Source organism: Buteo buteo, chromosome 11, assembly GCF_964188355.1.
Source record: "Buteo buteo chromosome 11, bButBut1.hap1.1, whole genome shotgun sequence".
Lineage (NCBI taxonomy): Eukaryota > Metazoa > Chordata > Aves > Accipitriformes > Accipitridae > Buteo > Buteo buteo.
Window position 1 is genome coordinate 1,771,719 of NC_134181.1, and position 22,040 is coordinate 1,793,758.

At 60.0% G+C, this 22,040-nt stretch overlaps 1 protein-coding gene across 8 annotated transcripts in view; it reads right to left on the reverse strand.

Annotated features, from left to right (window-relative positions):
• Positions 1–5,236: 5,236 nt before the first annotated feature.
• ACSF3 (acyl-CoA synthetase family member 3) overlaps positions 5,237–22,040 on the reverse strand; it is a 67,226-nt gene continuing 50,422 nt past the window's right edge. For 2 of the 8 annotated variants that reach the window (XM_075039806.1, XM_075039805.1), the window contains exons 8-10: positions 9,637–9,771; positions 8,880–8,991; positions 5,237–6,028 (exon numbers count right to left, since the gene is read on the reverse strand). In XM_075039806.1, the coding sequence (XP_074895907.1) occupies positions 5,911–6,028; positions 8,880–8,991; positions 9,637–9,771 (365 nt within the window). In that variant the 3' untranslated portion in view covers positions 5,237–5,910. Of the gene's footprint in view, positions 6,029–8,879; positions 8,992–9,636; positions 9,772–9,798; positions 10,027–22,040 lie in introns of those variants that run through there. The other 6 variants (XM_075039812.1, XM_075039810.1, XM_075039809.1 and 3 more) reach the window with 4 other exon arrangements.

The following is a 22,040-nucleotide window of genomic DNA, read 5'->3' on the forward strand; positions in this document are numbered from 1 at the left end:
GGCCGGGCCCCCCCCCGGGCCGGGCAGCTGTCCCCTCCGCCCCCCCCCTCCCCTCTCCCCGGGCCGGGATTCTGCACCCCCTGCCCGGCGGGGGCGGCGGGGAGGAGAACCGGGCACCGGGGGGCTCGGAGGGGGATGCGGAGGGGCTCGGGGGGGGGTGTCCCCTCTGGCCGGGTCGTGGGGGGGGGTCCGGGGGGGTGCTTGGCCCCCGGGGCGGGAGGCGGCAGCTGTCGCCGGGTGCGCCGCGGGGATGCCGCGACGGGGCGGGCGGGAGGGAGAGACCCGGTCCCCGCTACCCCCGCCGCGGATGGGCCGGCACCGGCACCGGGACAGGGAACGGAACGGGTTCTGCCCGCCCCGCTCCGCCGCGCCCCCCCGTCGAGGCGAGCCCACCCCGGTCCCACTCCCCCCCCCGGGAGAGGAGCGGCAGCGTCCCGCCGTGTCCCGGTCCCGGCGGGTTTCCACGGGGCGGAGTAGCCCCGGGTTGGTCCCGGAGCCCCGGCAAGACCCCCGGCCCCGCTGCCCCCTGACCCCACGGTGCCTCTCCCGGTCCTTGGTGCCGGCTCTGGCGCTGCCCCCGACCCCCGGTGCCGGTCCCGGTGCTGGCCTCGACCTCCGGTGCCCCCCCGCCGACCACCGGAGCCGGCCCTGGTGCTGACACTGACCCTTGGAGCCGGTCCCGGTGCTGCCCCCGACCCCCGGTGCCGGTCCCGGTGCTGACCCTGACCCCCGGCGCCGGTCCCGGTGCTATCCTCGACCTCCAGTGCCCCCCCCCGACCCCCGGAGCCTGTCCCGGTGCTGACACTGACCCTCTGAGCCGGTCCCGGTGCTGCCCCCGACCCCCGGTGCCGGTCCTGGTGCTGCCCTCGACCTCCGGTGCCCCCCTGCCGACCCCCGGAGCCGGTCCCGGTGCTGCCCCCGACCCCCGGTGCCCCCCCCCCGACCCCCGGTGCCGGTCCCGGTCCCGGCGGCGCCGCGAGGCCGCGGCACCAGGTGGCAGCATCGTCCCGGCCACCGGCCCCGACACCGGCGGTTCCCCCCCCCCAACCCCCGCCCGGGGGTACCGCAGCGGGGAGCGCCCTCCGGCGCGGGGTCCCGGGGGTCCCGGCTGCGGTAGGGCTGGCCGAGCCGCGCCCCCCCCCAGGGCAGGGCGGAGGGGGGGCCGGGGATCTTCCTCATCCTCCCCGGGGAAGCGAGCCCTGGGCCTGGGAAGGGAAGGTGCGGCGTTTCGGTGACACTGGTGGCATCACCACGTCCCTGCCGTGGGCACCCCTGCCCGGCCAGCATCCCTCCCCTTCTTGGCAATAAGTGCCCTTGGTGCCACCCCGGCGCGGGGCATCGTTCGGAGGGGGGCGCGTGGCGTGGGGCGCTGACACGGTGGGGGGGGTAACGCCACGAGGCATGGGAAAAGGGACACGGGGTGCAGGACACGGGGTGCAGGATGTCTTCTGTCCGTCCCCAGCAGCTGAGCGGTGGTGGCAGGGGTCTCGGTGTCCCCACGGACGTGGAGCCACGACACGAGTGGGTGAGCGTCGGGCACCGGTGACCCGTGGCGCGGCTGGGCCCTGGCGTGGGCAGCGGCGCTCACTTGCCCGTCTGTCTGTCCGATCCCATCCGTCCGCCCCACTCACCCTGTCACCCCGCATCAATGTCACGGCGAGGAGCTGCCCGGGCGGCGCTGGCCGGGGGTCCTGGCGGCTGCCCCTGACCCTAACGCGCCGTGGCAGCGGGGCGGCCGAGCAGATGTTCCCTGCCACCGGCACCACGGCGTGGGGGGCGCGGGGGGGGGACAGACGTGACAGGCTCTGACAAGGCGCCAGTCCCGGCTCATGGTGCCGGTGCTGCCGGCCACGGGAGCTGCCCGGTGCCCGTGGCACGGCTCTGGCTGCGGCACAGCAGCAGGACGCCCACTCCCCCGACCTCTGGCCCTGCACTGCCACCCCCTGCCCCTCTCCTCCTGCAAACAGGGGCTCCCACTGGGGTGCAGGGATGTGGGGTCCCACAGATTCTGGGTCCGAACAGTGCCAGCCCAGGCCTACGACCCCCCTCCTTGCTGTGCCGGGTCGGAGAAGGGGTCACCCTATTTTAGAGGGTCCCCCCCTCCCAGCTGACATCCTCTGATCTCCCCAAGCCAGTGTGAGAGCTGCAGGTGTTGGGACCAGTCGTGCCCCCACCGTGGGTGTCGGGACCAGTCACGTCCCTAATGAGGGTGCAGTGGGAGCAGTCGTGGCCCCAGTGCAGGCACTGGGGGGTCTGGGCAGTGCCCTGTCCCCGCCATGCCCGGTGACAGGGAGAGCGAGCAGCCAGGAGCGCAGAGCCGAGCAGCGAGGTGCCAAACGCCGGCGCAGCAGCCATAAAGCCACTGGAGCTTCGGTTTTTATATGGCAATAAAAGATAATGTCAGCCATAAAGCATGAGAGCAGGTCCCGGCGTGCCGAGCCACCCGCCGAGCCCGGGACAGGGGCGAGTTGCTGGGAGCAGCTGGGGGGGGGGCACAGAGGTGTGGGCAGCCCCCAGCTCCCTGGGGACACCCCAGCGAGGCGATACCTTGCTCGGGGCGAGAAGGTGCCCGGGTGGGCTGCGGGCAGGGGGACGCTGCAGCGAGGCGGGAGATGCTGCGGGCCGGCGGCATCGGCACTGGGGCCGGTGTTACGGCCGCGGCGTTAAAGATGCTACTTTGGGTTGTTGTTGTTGTTTTAATGGTTTTATTGCGCGATGCTGGGGACGGGCCTGGCAGGCCTTAATGAAGGAGATTGATGGCTTAATAGCCTGTAGCCATTACGGGGTAATTGAATGGTTGTGTACATATGATCAGACCGTCAATGCGGACGTGGCTTGCAAGCGAAGTGCCTGGAGCCGGGGGGGGGGGGGGGGGATGCAAACAGCCCCCCCCCCCCACGCCCCTGATGGATGCAGCGTGGGGGGAGCAGAGCCCATGGCCTTGGGGACACCCCTCCATCCCCGAGGTCTGGGCTGTGCTGGTGGCCAGGGCTGCATCCGGCGGTAAGGGAATGGAGCAGGTCTCCAGGTTCATCCAGTGGCACCAGGTCACCAAAACCCATCTTCAGCCGGCTCAGCTCCCAGCCTGGGCTCTGGAGCATCATAACCAGGTGCTTTAACGAGGCTTTTAATTAACAGGTCCCATCTATAGGGATGAATAGTGGGGGGGGAGCAGAGGTGGGAGGCATGGGGGTCCAGCATGGATGGCAGCCCCAAACTGGGGGCTGCAGCCGTGGCCGTCGGCACCCCAAGGCTGCGCCGCTGACCACCCTCCCTGCGACAGCCACCACCGAGGAGGAAAGCCGGCAGAGTCGCAGCCGGGTCCCCGCGCCGAGGTGTGAGTCAAACTACTCATTTTTGTGTGTGACAACCAGGTGTTTTACAGTATTTGCTACCTGTGATCATCCATCAAAGCGATCGATAGCGTTCCTGCAGAGTTTTATTAATGATCTTGTCACCGGGCTGGTGCTGGGTGCCTGAGGTTGTCGAGAATGATAGATCATTAAGAGCTTTTGCTGCTATTTATTCTCCAGTGACCTTGTCTCTCTCCATTGTTGCTTGCTTAAGAGTTATGAATGTGAGACATGATAATTTGATATTGATCTATTTGGTAAGTTAAAAAATTTACTGCATCGTTGATGTTTTAACAAAGGATCCGCTCGGTCCCTCCTGCAGACCGGTGAGAGCCGCCGGTGCTCAGCTCTGCACGCTGCAGCGAGGGGGCAAGCCGGGCGCCGTGCCGGTGCATCTGCGTGCCGGAGCGTTGTGCCCGCCGGGCGCGGGATGGTGAGAGGTGGCTGTGTGAGCTCTGTGTGTCCCTGGGGAGCCCTGTCCCAATGCCTTCTGAGCCTGAAGTACCGAAATCCAGGTGCTGGCACTGCCCTGGGAGATGCTGCCATGGGCAGGGTGCAGGATGGACAGAGCGGGTGCATGGCTGGACTTGCCCGTGTGGGGACGGTGAGGTGGGATGGAGGGGCTGCAGCGGAGGAAGCCTGTCCCCATCCATACCCCCTTCCCCTATTTCCCATCCCCTCTCTTGTCCCGGTCCCATCCCTGCTCCCTCTGCCCAGTGCCACGTGTCTGCCAGCTGTCCCCCCCATGTCCTCTCCACCTTCACTAATTGTCCCCCCAAATGTTCGGGGCTCCACTGACCCTAACAAAGGTATTCGATGTAATTACTTGTGCTCCTGATTCCTCTTGCCCTCCCTGGTGCTCCCGGGGTCCCATCGGCTGGCAGGGAAATCTGGGGCTCCCTGTCACCCCCTTGGCACTAGGCAGGACCGGACCAGCATCCCGCTGCCTTCCCAGTGCACTGTTCCCACACTGGGATGGACCTCACCGGTCAGGGAGCTGCGGGGCACGGCCGCCATCCCCTCCCCCTGTGGCATTATCCATCCCCATCGCCCACTGCTGCGTGGCCGGCAGCTCACGCATGAAGTCAAACAGGGACAAAAATCCGTTTATAAAGGTAAGGTTTATCAATACCGCCTGTCCTCCAGGAAATCGATGACCTTCAGACGTGGGCACCGGTGTCAGCGTGTGCACACACACACACACAAAGGCACAGGCGTGCATATGCAGTATAATTCACGCCGCATCTGCTCCCCGGTGCCTCCAACACCCTGCTCGGCTCTCCCCCCACCCCACGCCGGACCCTGTGCCCACCGCGGCTCGCACCTCTTGCCACGCCGCGGCCACGGCCAAAAACTGAGCCCAGCTCCTGCCTGGCCACACCATTCCTCCCCATCTCCCTGGGCTCGCTGCACATTATTCAAGGCTTCACGGCTCTCCGATCACACTGAGGTCACTGCAAGCCCCTGGCAGCCATCCCTGCCCCTTCCTCCCCTCGTCTTTCTCCCTCCGTTATCGCGGCAGGGCTCTGTCCCGGTGGTGCCGGCATCCCTGCCACGGCTCCGTGCCGAGGCCTGGCTGGCGTGGGAGCACCTGGGTGGGGGAATTGCACTGGGTTGGTAAGCGCCGCTGGTATTTATTTGTGATTTTTATTTATTCTTCACTTCTGCAGGGAAATGGGAGGTGGCGCTTGGTGGAGCAGGGAGGTGGATGGAACCCATTCACAGCAGGTTATGGGGCATCCCATGGAGAGCAGGATCCCACCGGTGAGAGGATCCACTCGCTCTCTGGGGCTCTCCCTCTCTATAAACCGAACTATGGGGAAAGTCACTGATTCCGTGGGAAAGGGCAGAGAGGATGCAAAATTACCAGGCGTCGCCGCAGCTGGCTGAAGACAGGAGTTTAATCTACAGAGTAATTTCATCTGGCGATGAGTTGCACGCGGCCTGAGGCAGAGCTATAATGGGAACGAGCATCCAGAGAGGCAGACGAAGGCAAGGCGAGGGAGCCAGGCTGCCCGGCCAGCCCTTCCCACCCGGACAGAGCGGCTCCGGTGGGTTGGCATCACGGGGCTGAGACCCACCGAGGGCCAGTGGGGCTTATCTGACCCCGAGCAGCTGCTGCTGGGACCAGCTCGGGGTGGATGCCGAGGTGTTTGTGGTGTCGGCTTTTCACCTGCCTCCCGCTCCCTACATGGGGCTAAATAGAGCAACTCTGGCCAGCGTATACCTGCTGCCCGGTGGGTCGTTCTGGCCCAGGACCCTCCAGCTTTCACCCCACACTTCGCTTTGAGACCCAGGGCTGCCCCGAGCCTCCTGCTAATGGCTCCTGCACAAGGAAGGTGGCCCTGCAGCTCCGGCTCAGTTCAGCCAAAGAGGAGACCACACTGGATGAATCCTGCTTTTTCTGGACTTTATTCATGGACCAGACTGTAGTGAGCCCAGACTTGCCACTGCTGATCACCGCAGGTACCTCGTCAGTGGTGTTGTAGAGGGAGAGCAGATGTGGTGGAGGACCAAACGTGCCCTGGGCTCCCCGGTCCTGGCCTGAAGCCGTGCTCTAGGCTGAGTAAAAGCGCTGCAGAAGCTCCTTCTTGTTGACTTTTCCCATCTGATTGCGTGGGATCTCCTCCACCACGATCAGCTCGGTCGGGATGGTGTACGGTGCCATGGTCTCCCTGCGTCGCAGGAGCACAGTCCGTTACGGCTGACAGACCAGCGCTTCCAGCCCCTCCATCCCACAGAGCCCATCTTGAGACCTCACGAACACCACCAGATCTTGGGGGGGATCTGCTCCGGGACCCTGCGTCCTGCAGCCTGACGTGGGGTACAGCCGAGCCGCCCCAGCCACCGCTCTCCAGGCAGCAGGGGTTTGGTTGCGAGCGAGTGGCTTTGGCCGAATGTTGGCCATGCCCTGGCTCTCTCCTAAGGGCTCGGCGCAGACCCCGGGAGAGCTGCGGGGCTGAGTGGTCGCACCGTTCGCTGGTCACGCACTTCTGTGCTGCGGAAGAGGGGGGCTGGAGAGCAGCCCCTCTAACAGGCTGAGCTGCCCTGGGAGCACCCACCGCCCTGAGCAGCAATACCTGTGCCCCCCCACCCGTGCCCCAGGAGCCCATTTAGGCTCAGCCCTGGACCCCAGCCCCATCCTGAGCTGTGCTGTGGGGTGCCTGCTCCCAGCCTGTCTTTGCAGGGAGCTGTGCTCATCCGTGGAGGGACAGCTCGGAGGTGCGGAGCTTGCCTCCAGCCCTGTCCTTGCCCCTCTCTCCTGGGAGGACTTTGGCCCCACACCATAGCTCATCTCTGGCCCCGTTTCGGTCCTGCCTGTGCTCCCTGGTTGCGCCCTGGACCTGGCTCATCGCTTGCTGCGTTTTGGGCTGCTCGTGGACTAGAGATAGGAGTGACTTGGCAGGGACTCGCAGCCATGCGCTCCGGCCCACGGGGGCTCTTCCCGCTGCGGGAGGGAGTCCGAGCACCGAGCATCGTCCCCGTGCCCTTTGCAGAGCGCGGAGGGGGGGCTCTCCTGCCTTCTGCTGCCTGTGTGTCACCAACCTGGGGCCGTGCCCAGCTCCGGCAGCGTCCTGGCACTGACTCTAATGCGAGATGCCAAGTCTGCTGAGCCCTTCAACCATCCCCTGGCCCTCCTCCTCCTCCCCCTCCCCACCCGCCACCAGCACCCCCTGCCATATGGATGCCTCTAACTCGGGATGGCGCCTGTCGCCGGGAAGCACGATTGGAGGCGAAAGCCGCAAAATGAATCACTCTGAAGAGGGACATGTGTCTCCTGCCAGGGAGTGCGAGAAAAAGGGCCAAACGAATGTAAGTGACATAAAAAATAAAGGGGAGAGACAGGGTGAGAGGGAGAGGCAGGCGGGGGGGGGGAGTTGGAGCGATGCCCAGAGCAAGCGCTGGGCAGGGAGCAGCAGCCCCGGAGGAGCCCGGGTGGGCGGCTGACCCCTCCGTGGGCTTTTGTTTCAAGGGCTCCTGCCCTTGCTCTGCACGGGCAGAACAGCATCGTGTCTGCCCACGGAGCTGGGGACGGCGATGGGAAGAGATGTGCAGGGAGAAGGGGGAGCACCCTGGGAGGGGTCCAGGCAGGGGAGCATGTGGGGGGGCCGAGCGCAGCCCCCTGCCCTGCAACAGGGACCCCAGAGCAACGCCCGGGCGACGCGCAAAGCGCAGCCGTGCGGGGCGGACGAAGGGATCTGCTGGGGTCACCAACATCCCTGCCAGGAGGCTTAGGGATGAGCAGCCATCACACCGCACGGTGAAGGTCTCCCTTCCCTGCTCTCCATCGCTCCTGCCCCGTGCTGAGGCCAGGGAGGGTCCTGGATGGAGAAGCCCAGACCACCAGACCCCGTACCGACCAGGACAGGCTGAGCCTGGCCGAGAAAGGGCACCTCAGCTTGCAAGAAAGGGCATCAGTAAAAACAAGCAAAAGCTGCTGGTGGCCGTGGAGCTGCCCTGGGAGGAGCAGGAGTCCCAGATGACCAGCAGCCAGAGGGTTAACGTGGGTGCACAGCGCAGAGGTGGCGGCAGGAGGGATGCCCTGGCAGGGTCTTGGTCCCTCTGCCCCAGCAGCCACCCCTGTGGGTTTGGGTTCTTTGCTTCTCTTCCCCCACTACGTAACTGTTTAATCAGAGCAGCAGCCGGCCAGCTAGCATCTTCCTTGCATTTGCTAAATCGCAGTCCCCCAACTGTGATTTTTGCAAATCCAGGGGAAATCTTTAATTGGCTGCTGCGCAGCCCCTGATGAAACAAGTGCTCCTGCCGCTTACAAAATAGCGCCAGCCTTGCCAAAAATATCCGCAGCCTGAAGGAGGGAGTTGCCAGGAAAAGAAAGAATCTGCTATTAAATATTTTGCTAATGGAATATTAGCGATAAACCCAGCAATTCTTCTTCCTGGCTCTTGCCTGCTTACGCTCCCATGGCTGATGCCCGAAACCTCGGCCGCTCTCTGACCGATTTGAGCGAGGAGGTGCAGGTTTTCATGCCGAAACCTTGCAGGATGGCAAGCAGCTGCTTTGTGCCATGCTCATTGGTACTGCGATGACTCCAAGCAAGGTCTGTGAGCTCTGGGGTCTCCCCCCTCTCCAGACCCCATGGGAGAGGTCTCTGGGATTAACTGGGGACTGGGCTGGGCCAGCTTCCAGCAGGTAGGAAGGCAAGCAAGGAGCGATTGCAGCAGCACCAGGGAAAAGCTGAGCAAATATTCTTGCTGCTGAGAAAACATGAAGCTTCCCCTGCTCTGGTGCTTGCTCTGTGCTTTCTGCCAGTGGCTGGGCTGTGGGGCAAGAGCCACATGGCCGTACCGTGCAGGTCATTTATCAAAGGCACTTTTGGGGTGAGAGGCCCATTTATTTCCATTGTCTTGTGTGCTCGGTGACCTCCTGGTTGGAGCTGTGGTCTTTTCTCCATCCCCAGAGCCTGAGGTGCTACGTTGCTGCCAGTCACCCCCCCCCGACGTGTCCCTAATGAGGATGCTGCAGGCTTTGAGCCTGCTTTTCCCGTGCCGTGCCGTGGCATCTTACCTGGCCCAGTCCTTCAGGTCCTTCACGGAGAGCATCTTACCCTTGCGCAGCTGCACGACGGCACTGACCCGCTGGCCCCAGACCATGTCCGGAGGCCCGATCACAGCTACATCTGCAGAGAGAGCAGAGGACTCCTCTGCCTGAAGAAACCTGAGCGATTTCTGGGGTCGGGGTGGGGTAGAAAAGGGGTTCAGCACCGCTGGTAGGTGCCAGCAGCAGTGGTGGGCAGGGAAGAGCAGCATATGGAGGAGGATGCCGTGGGATGGTAGTACAGGAAAAGACCAGGACTTTTGTGCTGACGCGATTTCCAGGAACAGAACTTTTCACCAAGGAAAAGGCAGGAAGCCCCATGGTTTGAGTGATTTAGAGTCAACGGGGAGGAATATGATGTACGGAGTGGTGTGGAGCCGGGGGCGCCGCTTCCATCCCCTCGTACAGGGTCATGCACAAGGGCAGGACAGATTTAATTATAGTCTCATTTCCAAAATCAGATGAGAGCTGCTGCTGACTTGGCACCCCGCCACAGGCTTCACAGCTTCAGCCCCAGGAGACGAGTAACAGCGGGCTTTAAATGCAGCCTGCTCTTTACTCGGACCCAGCCTCGCTAATGGGAAGGCTGGGAAAGAGCCTCCAGGCAAGAGCCCTCGGGCAGCCTCCCGTCTGCACCCGCCGAGCCACGGCTGTCGCTCGAGCCAGGCTCCCACGCAGCGTCCGTCCCTTCTCGGCACGGCACGGGGACCAGGGAAGAGCAGCGTACCTGTGATGTGCGGGTGTGCGAGCAGATGACGCTCCACCTCCAAAGCGCTGATTTTGAAACCCCCGTTTTTGATGATGTCCACCGAGGTGCGGCCCTTGATCCAGTAAACGCCGTCTTTGTACGCTGCCGTGTCTCCTGAAAAGCAAAGCGGGCTCCATCAGAGGCCGTCCCCTTGCTTCTCCTCTGCTTTTCCTGCCGTGTGGATGTGATGCTCGGGCGATGCCCAGGGCAGGCGCTGAGCCCGGCTCCCTGAACTGGCACGTGGGGAGAGCCACGCTCAGCATGACGTTCATGAGCATCTCTGCAGAGACCCCAGGGATGGCGTGTCAGCCTTCCCCATGTGACAGCCTGCTCCTGGGGCCATGCGGAGAGGAGACAGCCATTGCTTTTCTGTGGAGGGAAAGGGAAGAATAAGGCTATGGATCCAGAAGTCCTTTAATATGGAAGCAATGAAAACAGGAGCCATTGCTGCAGGTGGACATGTTCCCCAGCGCACTCTCGACACAGACCACAAGACAAGCAGGTTCCAGCTCAGCCCCTTCCTCGAATTCCTGGCAATCACCAGTCACAAAGACCTCAGTTGTCCCACCCCGGTAGGACATGACTCCTCCTGGACCTCTGCCATCACCGGGGCTGCTCAGCCCCCATCGCGTAGTCCCCAGCCTCTTCTTCCTCCCACCCGCTCACCCATGCCAGCGATGAGACGCCTGCCTCCAGCAGCCTGCAAAAGCCACGGCGGGTCTTTCCTAGCAGCTCCAGCACCGTATGTGTGCCCTGACCGCAGCCACCAGCCCCTGTGCCACCCCTGGGAGCAGCCTTGGCTCCGGGGACTTCCAGCTGGCAACACCACTGCTCCTGGTGGGGGGCTTTCCCCCTCTCCTGCATGGCTACTATTAATAAAAAAAGATGGGGGACGACGTCGGGAAGACGAGACTGTCCCAAGCAACACGTTGGATCCGACCTGTCCTTTCTGCAGGGGGAGAAGGCGTGTGGCAGGTGTGATCCGGTAATTAGCCGCTCGCGCTGAGGCTGGGAAGATTGAGGAGAGAGGTCATGTCAGCACAACCTGGCTAAATGCTTAACAAGCTGGTGCACTTTGATAGCTACTTAAGATGATTACTCACATCCTGCTAATAGAGCCTTTGCCAACCGGTGGGCGAGGGGGGGCTGAGGACCTCGCATTTCCATTTCAGAGCCTTGATGGGAGCACCAGGGGGGCCCTTAGCTCTCCCCCCTGTGTGTCAGCCTCCATCCTCTCCTTAATGATACGCGCTGCCATTGTGTCCACACACCCGGCCCGCTCCCCGCTGCGGCTTCGCTCGCAGACCTCATTTCCCTGCCGGCTGGAAAGCTCAAACGCGGAGATGACACGGAGATTGGCAGTGGGAAAAAGCAGCTTCCAACAAAGCGGGGTGAACCGGCACCGCTGGGGCTGCAGGAGTTCCCACGCTCGCTTGCCTTGTCCTCCATCCAGGCGTGTGTCCCAAATCTGGGGAACGAGGACAGCCCGGGGTCCTGGACCCCAGCATCCCTGCGGCTGGGAGCCCGCTGAGCCAGGAGGACCTGCTAAACCTCTGGTTTGGGGGAAAGCTGTGCAAGAAGCATGCCAAGTGCGCTCTGAGGGCTCTGGTAGTGTCAAGACCCGGGGACTTTGTTGGGTGGCCCAGGGAAGAGCCTCCCCACTGCCAGGGGCCGCGGGGACCCCAGTCCTCTCCTTCAGAGACGAGGTCCTCTCTCCTCCGGGGGACTCACAGTGTCACCCCAGCAGAGATGAGCACACCCCACCATCCACGTCGCTGAATCCCACCTCTGCCTCGCTCCCCTCCTTTCCAGTGGTCCTTCTGCCCCCCCCACCCAGTGCTGTTTTGCAGTGCTCCCGGCACGCTCCACAGCCCAGGTACCATAAGACGTGTCCACCAGCTATGCAGCTTTACAAAACCCCGTTTCCAGCTCGCTGTGGAGTTTGCACATGGTGTGTGCGAAGGCAGCGAACGCCCAGAGATTTACGGTGTCAGAGCAATGAAATATCAGAATCAGTTCTGAAATTTGGGCTGCTCCCCAAAAGAGCTGTGTCCCTGCTCAGCTGGCACATGCCAAAATCCTGAGCAGCTCATCTTGCTCAGTTCAGCCAGGGAATGATTAATTGTTCCTGTATTTGCCTGCCTGGCTCTTGGCTCTCTCCTGGATGTTGAAGGCTGTCTGGAATATTTTAAAGTTGTGGGAGAGTTTTAAACTCGGGCTCTCTGGGTGTTTGGCTGCTCGGGGTTGAAAGGAATTCATGACTGCTGTGATAAACTACCTTCTGCGCCTGGTATCACTGTGGCATGTGTGACTGACACAGGACCAGAGAGTGAACATTAATTAAAACGTGGCACTGGGGGACCCAAGAGCCACGAGCTTTCAGCAGGGAGATCAGGAGCTGCTTATTCATACAGAGAAGACAGGGAGAGGAGAGGGAATTCAGACCTGGTTCAATGACACACAGTTCCCATGTTGTTCTTCACGATTTAAACACACAAAAGCTACCACAGTTGTATTTTCCCCTGCTCTGCGATGGGGAGAACAGTCCCAGGGACAGGTCCGGGGACGGTTGGGTCCATGAGACAGACCTGGGTGGGGGCAGGACATTTCTCTGCACCAAGGTCTCCCAATGTGAAAGCTGAAAAGCTCCATGCCTGCCGGACGACTCGCTCCCCTTATCTCTCCTTACAATGAGCAAGGACTGAATTTACATCCCTGCGTGCCCTTGAGTTTGTTGGGGAGGTGTCAGCCACGGCTGATTTCGCTGGAGCCTGTTTGCAAAGCAAACTGGAGGGCAGAGCCTGTCACCGGAGTCTCGTCTCTGCCCACTCCCGTCCCCCCGTACACGGGGCACGGGGCAGAGCGGCACACGCAAGCCCCAGCGTTGCCTGACCTCGGCATCCCACTTCCAGCGAGGGAAGCCTCAGCGCTTCGCTTGCGGCAGCGGGATTTCAGGGCATGTCTGCACTATAACAAAATACCTGAGCTGGCAGCAGCCTGAGCTCCCAGGACTGTGTGGAGTATCCAGCCCGGCCCCGCAAGCTGTGCCGAGGAGATGTGGGTGCTGTGCTGGAGCAGGCTTGTTAGGCTGGGCACTGTGCCCGGCTGGCTCAGCTGGGTGGCAGCTGGAACCAGGCTGGATGAGGGCTAGCCCACCTGAGCATCCCTGCATGGCCATTGCCAGCATCCCTGCATGGCCATCACCCATGCATGGCTGTCACCAGCATCCCTGCATGGCCATCACCAGCATCCCTGCACGGCCATCACCCGTGCATGGCTGTCACCAGCATCCCTGCACAGCCATCACCCCTGCCTGGCCATCACCAGCATCCCTGCATGGCCATCCCCTGCCTTCCCGGCTCTGGCAGGGTCTGCTCACTCCTGCCCGTGGAGACGTGCACTCGCACTCAGAGAAGTGCCACTGCCAACTGCGAAATGTGCTTTTTGAAGGAGACGCGCTCCCCAAGCTGTCACCCTCCCAGACGTTCCCCACGCAGCCAGGGCCGGGAGGAAGGGTCATTTCAGATTGGGGATGGAGAGGCAGGGGACACCCCCTCCTCGCCGCTCACCTTCCATCCCTGTGCTCCCCACAAACGCCGTCGCTGCTTCTCACGCGGATCCCTCCAGCCCTGTCAGCGGCACGGCGTGGCGGTCGGGCGGCATTATTATTGCGATTATTGTGAGCTTCTGGGACGAGCTCTGTAATTTCCCCCTGTCTCTTTCTTCCCGTCTCCTCTCTCCCATAAGCCGAGCATCAGGGTCTCGCTGTCACTTCCCGCGCTGACAGGACAGAGCGCGCTCCGGGGGACCGCCGTCCGCCGAGGACAGCCACATTACCCTCTGCCCTGTGCCATCTGCTACCAGCCGAGCACATCAAGACGGCGTGTGCACCGGCACATCCAGCACAGCAAAGTGCTCGCTGCCTCCCAGGCCAGCGGGGATTTCCTGGGCCAGGGAGACTAGTTAAAAGGATGCTGTCGTTTGCTTAATGACTCTCCCCCGCATGCTGCTGTTAAACAGTGCTAAAAGAGCATCATTTCCAAACCTGGCCCTGCACCGAGGGCCCGTGGCGAGGGTTGTGCCCATCTCCCCGGGGCTCCCTATGCGGGTCCCTGTGTCCAGTGGTGCATAAGCCCACCCAGTCCCTGCAGGCAGCGCTGCCGCCGATGTCATGCTCCGTCCCCGCCGGCTTCCCAGGCTTTTTCTGCTCCGTGATGCGGGCAGCCACCTCCAGCGGGCTGCAGACCACGGTGCTCCTCACCCAGCAGCCCCTGAACGCTTTCCCAGTGTGGGGACCTCCTCCCCGGCAGGCAGGGGCAACAGAGGTGATGGGGGGCAGATTTCTCGGTGGGGAACAGAGCTCTGCCCCCCATGAGATGACATCACCTTCCAAACCACTTTTTTGCCGACCCTCCTTTCCAGCTGGCTGTGCCCGTGGCTCCCGGCTGCTCCCAGGGAGCACCCGGTGCCTCAGTGCGGGGACAGGAGGGATGCGGTGGAAGCGGTTCAGCAAACAGTGGGTTCAACACCTGCGTGATTCTGCTCCCAAACCACCACCTCATCTTGCATGAAACAGGGACAACTGCCCTTACTGTCGCCTGGCTGTCTCTCCTCCCTGTGCAAGCCTTTTAGACACCTCAGGCCAGGGCTCCCACGTGTCCAGCCTGGCTGGGAGTCCCAGGGCTGCTGCGGCCGGAGAGGAGCCCAGCCAGCCCCGAGATACGCCTCGTCCTCCTGCTACGCCAGCCTCGCGCCCATTCTGCCTCCGGAGCTGCCCGCTCCTACTCTGGTTTCAGGAGGACTGACGTGAGCAGTGAGACAATCTCAGCTTGGGAATGGTGAGCCCCCATAGCACCCCATCACTTCTCCATCCTCGCTCCCAGAGCCTTTCCCTTCCTCCTCCCTTCGGCACAGGAATCACCCCAGCAGCACGCAACAGCAGGGTCAGGACAGCCGTGCCCGTGCTCAGATGCTTCCCGCAGCACGGAGCCAGAAACGGTATTTCCTTCCTCGCAGCCAGCTGTGCAGGGAAGGGGATTTTGGCTGATGAGAAGATTACAGTCTCTGACACCACATCTCCGCCTCTGCTTGCCCGGGCCACCTCCGACCGAGCTCCTTTCATCAGACAAAGCAGCCAGCGGCAGAAGCCTCCGTCGCACGTGGCTCAGCTCCGGTGCTGCGGCGCAGCTGATGCTGGCGAGGCCATGGGATTATTGTTTCCCTGACAGCAGCCGTCACCGCTACCTTTGGATTTGTTTCAAGACGCTCAGTGGGCATCTGTTCCGCAAAATGTTAAAGGCTCTGCTGAGCTGCATACTGAACAGGCTCCTGTGCCGGTTGAGCTGGGGGTGGGCTGCACTTTGCCAGAGTTTTAGACAATTTTGTATATCTATATATGTAGAATCACAGAATGGTTTGGGTTGGAAGGGACCTTAAAGATATATCATCTAGTTCCAACTCCCCTGCCATGGGCAGGGACACCTTCCACTAGACCAGGTTGCCCAAAGCCTCATTCAACCTGACCTGCTTTTTATATATATATATATGTGTGTGTGTATATATATAACAGGCAGCAGTCTGGCTCAAGCGGCACAGCTCTGAGCAGCGAGGGGGGGGAATGTGGCCAGGCCAGGCCTCCCCATCAAGCTGTGCCAAGGGCTGCCCGTTCAGTACCCTAAAGCAAGCTGTGGCCATCTCCATCGTCCTGCTGGCTCAGCCGGCACCATGCCATGCTGACCCGTGGCTCAGCCCTTGGAGGCAACAGGCTGGCATGAACCACACCACTGAGTTAAAGGCATAAAAGACCATTTCCAGGCTACCTTTGTTTTAAAAATGAGGCTTTTGGGTAGGATCTATTTAGAGGGAAGGGTTGTCTATAGATAGTTACTTGGCAATGGCCGCAGGACTGTAGATGCATGCCTTGCCCAAATGAACTCTAAGAAGCAGACACGCTGCAATGGAAACCCTATTTCCAAACTCAAACCCTAGAGACTTCTGCAATGAGGTCCTTCAAGTTGCAAAATACTTGCTGCAAAGATGAAAGAGCCCTTGTGATTCTGCCACTACGGCTTCAGTTTGTGCCCCTCCTTCGCCGAGCGGCAAGATCTCCCAGCGACTAACGCGGTGCCAGAGCTGCTTTCCCAGGACGTGCTGAACAAGAGCCTCTTTGCTCCCAAGAGCAGAGCTCCAGGAGCAAAGCTGCCCTGGAGCTCCTGTGCCAACACCCTCGCCCATGGGTCAGCTTGTTCCTGGCAAACATGGTAATGTTTCTACATCAAAGGTGTCACGAGCAAACATTTGAACAAACTATTGACCAAGAGAACACTTTGGCTGGAGAAATGAAATGCTGAGCTGCTTAGAGAAGCTCTGAGATAGCAGAAGTATGCAGGAAAAAATGAGACTTTTCAGGTAAATGATGAAGAATGGTGACTTCAGCCCAGTCTAGATGCAGACTGTCTTAGGATCTGCTGGAAAAACCCAACGAATGGTGATAGTGTTGCCCTCATAATGGGTCTAACCCACCGGGCTTCATTAAGTGAAGACCTCAGCCCTGCAAAGGGGTGCTGAGGAGAGGTTGGCACACGGGAGCTGCACCCCGGGAGGAGCCCACCCTCGGCACAGCCGCTGCCGACATGACATCCCTGCTCACCGGGGACAGATGTTACTCGGATGCCTGGAAGAACGGTGAGACGAAAGATTGTTTGGTAACACGTGTCGCCAGCTTGGCGGCAACGACAGTGCCGGTTGCGCTGCGACATGAGCTTCAGCTGCGGCTCTGTGAGCCGAAAACCGGCACGCCGAGACGACACGAGAGCGACGCGGCACCACGCTGTCTTGCAAATTGTCACACAGCCTTTCCCGGCTTCTGGGAGGTTTTTCACCATCCCCACATTATTTATACACCTATTCCTTTGTGTTCAAAGCTCCCCAGAAGGGACGTGCCAGGTGTTTCCCAAGCGTCTCGCCACGCCGTCCCAGCAGATGGGAGGCAGGACACCCGAGGACACACACTGCAAAGTTTGCAAACCAAAGCCACGCAGTCTACCAATGTCACGAACGCAGCCTGGCCCGGGAGCATCAGAGCAGATTTTGCTGTTTGCAGCTGCGATATGAAAGACTCGCTCAGGACCTCCCTGGCTGCATTGCTGGGCAGGATTGAAGCTGGGCAGATCCAGCACTGGTAATGCTTGGCACAGCAGCATTCGTGCATGTCAGCAGTGGGGAAAAGCAGCAGGAAAGGGCTGCCAGTGCCCTGGACTTGAGTCTAGCCTCAAACACAACCTTTCCCTTGGTCCCGCTCAGGCACTGGCAGCGTGGAGAGGACAGCCTGGGCTCAGGCCAGGTCCAGCCTTCACAAGGGTACTTGCAAAAGATGAAGATAGAAGCAGACAGTGTACGAACGCTTTGCTGGAAGCACACAGGAGGCATTAGGAGAAGCATCGTGCACAGCTGTGGTGTCAGAAGAGAAAGCCTCAGCCCTGCTTTGTGTATTATCACACCTAGTCCAGCTTGAGGACCTGGTCCCTGAAGGACAGGAGAGCGGGGACACTCAGGACTCTGTCTCCCCAGGGCACAGCATGGCAGAAGGGTCTGCGAACATCCCTGCCACCTCCCATTCACAATTACATGGTGCTTTTGCAGACCAAGTGCCTTACAGCAGAAAATACCGAGAAACAGCAAAGCACCCCTTTGAAAGGGAATCTGTTAAAGTGGATTATTTTACCCTCCTGCTATGGTGGCAGCTAATGCTCTCATTGGGACCGCCAGAGTCTTGATCAAACGCTGCAAACCATCCCCTTGCGTGGGGCACAGCCTTCGCCCCGGTAAATGGTGCTCTCAGGCAAGGCTGGGCTCCCACGGTACCAGCTAAGTGATTTGCTCCTGGTGGAAAGTGCTTGCTGACCCAGCAGGCTGGAGCTGCTCGTCTGAACAGTTTCTTGGCTGCTGGAGTGGCTTTTCCAGGTTTCTGAAGTGCCTGTGGAAAAACGTGAAGGCGAGGAGCCCGGAGAGGCAAGCTGGGTCTCCAGGGCCACAGCAGTGTGGGGGATGCTGGTGGGCTCTTCCTTGCCAGCAGCAGAACGTGGTTTGAGCACTTTCTAATATTAATTAGACATTTTGCTGCTAATGAATCACTCCAGATTTTGCAAAGTCTTGGCTTGATGCAGAGCCCAGCCCAGCGTTCCTCAGAGAGCTGGGCTGGAGAGCGGGGATGTCTTGCAGCCACTTTTCCAGGAGACACTGACCCGCAGGGATGCAGGAGACCCGTGTGGCTCCCCACCTGGGGATAGTGACCCCCCCATGCTGCCCGTGGATGGGGCAGGATGGCAGGGGACAGCCAGCAGACCTCCCTCAGATCCAGAGGGTCTCCGTTGACGGTCCATCCTGGATGGTCCCTGGGAAAGCGTTGTGATCGGTCCCGCTCCCCTGCCGCAGCACGGATCCTGGCCCGCGGCCGTGCCCCCAGCCCGGCTCAGGACCAGCCCTGCTGCGACACTGCTGATGCTCCGCTCCTGCCGGGGCTTGACACCTGCTCTTTCGGGAGCCTTTAAGTTGTTTTGTTGTGGTTTTTTTTTTCCCAAACTCCAGGAGGAATCCCTTGCTGTCAGCTGCTCTCCTGGCATGACAATCCCTCATTTCCAGAGATCAGAGATGGAGCGATGTGCTCGCCTCCCTGCGTTCCTCTGCACTGCCTGTACCTGGAGAATCGCTGCTCTCGCCAAACAAGCCGTGTCGGGGGGACTGGCAGGTTCCCAGCTGGCAGACCCCCGGGAAGCTTGCAGGGAGGCAGTCGGAATAATCAGTCTTTGCCCTTCTCCGGTGCCTTTCAGCTGAGGATCTCCAAGCACGCTGATCTGGAGGCTAATTAGGCAGAAATGGGAACAGCTGGCAGGACAGCGCAGGATAGGAAGATGGGAAGCGGCCTCTTTGCTGCTCACACCACAGAGCAGTGGGCAGGAGGTTGGGCATCCATCTCTGCTCTACCCTAGGATTAACTCTTACCTGTCTCCCGCTTCCCTAAAATCATTGTTGATGCTCCTGGTCCATCCCAGGCTGAGGCAGAGCTCACCCTCTGGCAAAGAGACACACATCGGTGATGAGGACGATGATTTATTTTCCAGGCGGGGTTGGTCCAACAGCCTGAAGAACCTGAGCCCTGATCCTGATCCTCATGCTGGTTCGGACAGCAGAGCAAAAATCTGGGGGTTCAAACCCCCTTTGCCTGAACGGGGCATTGCGGGAGCGAGTCTAAGTCCCCGGGCCAGACTTCACCAGCACCCACAGCTGAACGGGGGCATGTAGGGGACGGCCACCCTGCCCACTCAAAGGCAGCTGTGGGACCACGGCTGGCAGGCATGTCCTCCTGCCTTTGGGCACAGCTTTTCCAGAGAAGCTGGGCAGAAGCGGGTTCCTGCCTGCAGATTAGGTCCGTCCCGGGCTGTTACACACAGTCCAGCAGCAGAACACAGAAATGCTCCTTCCCGGTCTGAACACCAAGCTTTCGGCTTTGGAAGCCTCCTGAAGCGATAAGCTCCACGAGCCCATCACGCCTCACATGGACAAGCACTTCTTTTCAGGGCTTTCAAGTTTTCCTCGCTCTTTCCAGGGCAGTTCAGTGTCTCGCTGGTCTCCTAAATCCACAGAAGTTATTTTTTTGTAGGTAACGCAGACACAGTGGGACGGAGAAGCCGCAGAGCGTGGCATGGCAGTGACATTCCTGTGGCCGCTCTGCCTGTCTTCCCATCCCTCTGGGCACAAGCTCCCCGCATGGCTCCCAGCCCCAAGCCCAATGCTCAGAGAAACAGTTTCTTCCCCCTGCCAGCGGCTCTTGTGGTTGAGAAAAGCCACAGGTGGAGATGTGGGGTGGACAAAAGATTAGGAGGCGAGAGCTAAAGGCTGTCTATAGGAATTAGATAATCCGTCCTCTCTGCGGCCAAGTGCGTACCTTGACGGGCAGAGGGACGGGAGGCTGTGCGATAAGTCTCCATTATGGACATAAACCTTTCCCTCCCCCCACGCAATGAAAACTGCATCAATAGATCCCCCATCTGCTCACATACATCACACACTTCACTCCAGTTTATTAGCTGGAATAAATCATAAATATTTCATTATATATCAACGATGCTCAACTCCGGGAAGGCGCAATCCATCACCTCGACACTCCTTGCGACCTGCCGCCATGCAATAAGCTTTCCAGTCTATTAAACAAGATTGATACAGTGTGCTAGAATGGACTAGGGGAATTTATTTATGGGGCGCTAGGAGAGGGAGGGCACCAAACGCGTGGTGCCGCATGGGCAAATCGGACCTGCTCTCATTAGCCCCTTGGACTGGGCAGCCCAACCAGAAAAGCCCTGGAGCAGCAAGAGGCAAAGTCCTCCTCTGAGCGTGCCATGGGACTGCTGCCGTGGTAAGAAGATGCCGCAGCAAAGCAGGGTCCAGGCTGAACCCCAAGGTGCCCAGGTCCAGATGCAGGACCCCGGGGTCCTGTGCAAGGAAGCTCCCGCTCCAGGCTGGACCGCTCAGATGGATCGGCAGAGATCTGGCAGAAAGCTCCCACCTCTGCCCTGCTCAGCACCCCCAGGTTCGGCACAGAGAGGAGAGCCCAGCGCTGCTGTGGCTGCACAAGAGCAGTAGCTGCTGTTCTGCGCTGCTGCACGGGTTCCTCAGTGCTATGAGAACCGGTGTGCCCAGAAATACTTACTCTAGTGCCAGGATCTTGCTACTCTTTGTAGCCCCAGGCTCATTTTAATGCCACACCTTCTCCTTTACCACCGTGAAAGTGAACACGTTCTCCCGCTCAGCAGAGGCCAGCAGCAAACAGAGGGGACCTTTCCAATACACAGTGCAACCACAGCGCTGCTACTCGCCCTCCACCACCACCACGTCCTATCGTGCGGGGCACTTCACCCTTACAACCTTAGTGCTATTGCACGGGGCAGCAATGCTCCCACAACCTGTCGCTATCGCCCCTCTGTCAGCGGTGCAAGGATTAAGCGGTTCAGGGAAGGTGATGCAGAGCAGCAACGAGCCCAAGCTCGGTACTCTCAGCCCCTCAGCTGCTGCTTTTTCCATGCCGGAGCTGATGGAAAGCCTGGCAGAAGCAGGCTTCCTCCATCAGGAACCTTGCAGACGGCTGCAGGTCAGCCCCCAACTCAGGAATCTGACCTCATCCACCCAAGAGAGACCTCGTCTCTCCAAGCCACATCTCCATTTAGGAGCAATGGCACCCTTGCTGCTAGTAACTCTCTGGTTGAATATTGGCCGTGCGACCGGCTGATGAGTTACCAATGCTGATGGATGCTGAGCAAGATGCTAACCTGGCACACGGTAATCCGGAGCCTCTCCATGGCACGGTGCGCTGCTGGGATTGATTAGAGGCAGCCTTGCTCCTGAAGGGGATTGACACAGCCTCAGCAACGATGATGTATGTGTACATATCTATTTAATGAAATGCTAAATGATAGGCTAAATAACAGAAGCAACTTTAGCTTGATTTATTGCGTGGAAATGAATAATGTTTGTCACTGCTGTCAGCCATCTTGGCTAAGAACAGAGGTTACGAGCACAAATTGTAGCTAATTAACAGTAATTAGCACTTCTGAAATTCTGGATTTTGGCTCCTTTGCAGAGGCCGGTTGTGCAGCAGTGCGTGTCCCAGCTCACACAGGTCGCCTGCCGGGGCTGCCAAAGGCTCGTCACCTCTCCCCGCTCACCCCCCAGCCACCCCAGCCCCTCAGCCCACACGTTCTCTGAAACCAGGCTGCTTTCCCAGGCTTGCTCCATTCCTCCTCTGCTCCCCTGCTGCTGCCTCACATCCCCGACCGCTTCAGCAGGGAAACGTGGGGGGAAAACCCTGGGCTCCTCTGGCAGCCTCTCGGCATCAAAGTTAAGCAGAGCCAACCCCTGATCTCATCCTTTCTGCAGGCTCTTGGATCCTCTTTTGAGTTACAAGAGGACCCGAGGAAGTTCCTATTAATCCTGATCCAGGGCATAAAGTTGAAATCTTGGACTTCTGCTTTTGCAGACCTTTTCCACCCTGCGCAGACCGCAATGGTGAGTCCTGCCGAGCTCCCAAAGTCCAGCTTGCTGCTGCCTTCGGAGCCTGTCACAGCAGTGGAGCGGCTCTTCGGGGCTACTCAAGTCCATCTACCCTCGCCTGGTCGCTTGGACCAGCAAAATGCCTTCCCTGGGCTCATGAAAGACGACCAAAAAGAAATGGGCTGCTTCTGCAGGGGCATGGGGCTGCTCCGAGGCGGTGTACCGAGGGGCTGGTGTGTGCCGCAATCATTAATAAAGCATCAAAGGCTCCTGAGGGGGAGAGTTTGAAACTTCTTCAAAAAAACCCCATGCATATTCATAATGCACCAATTATTCATGAG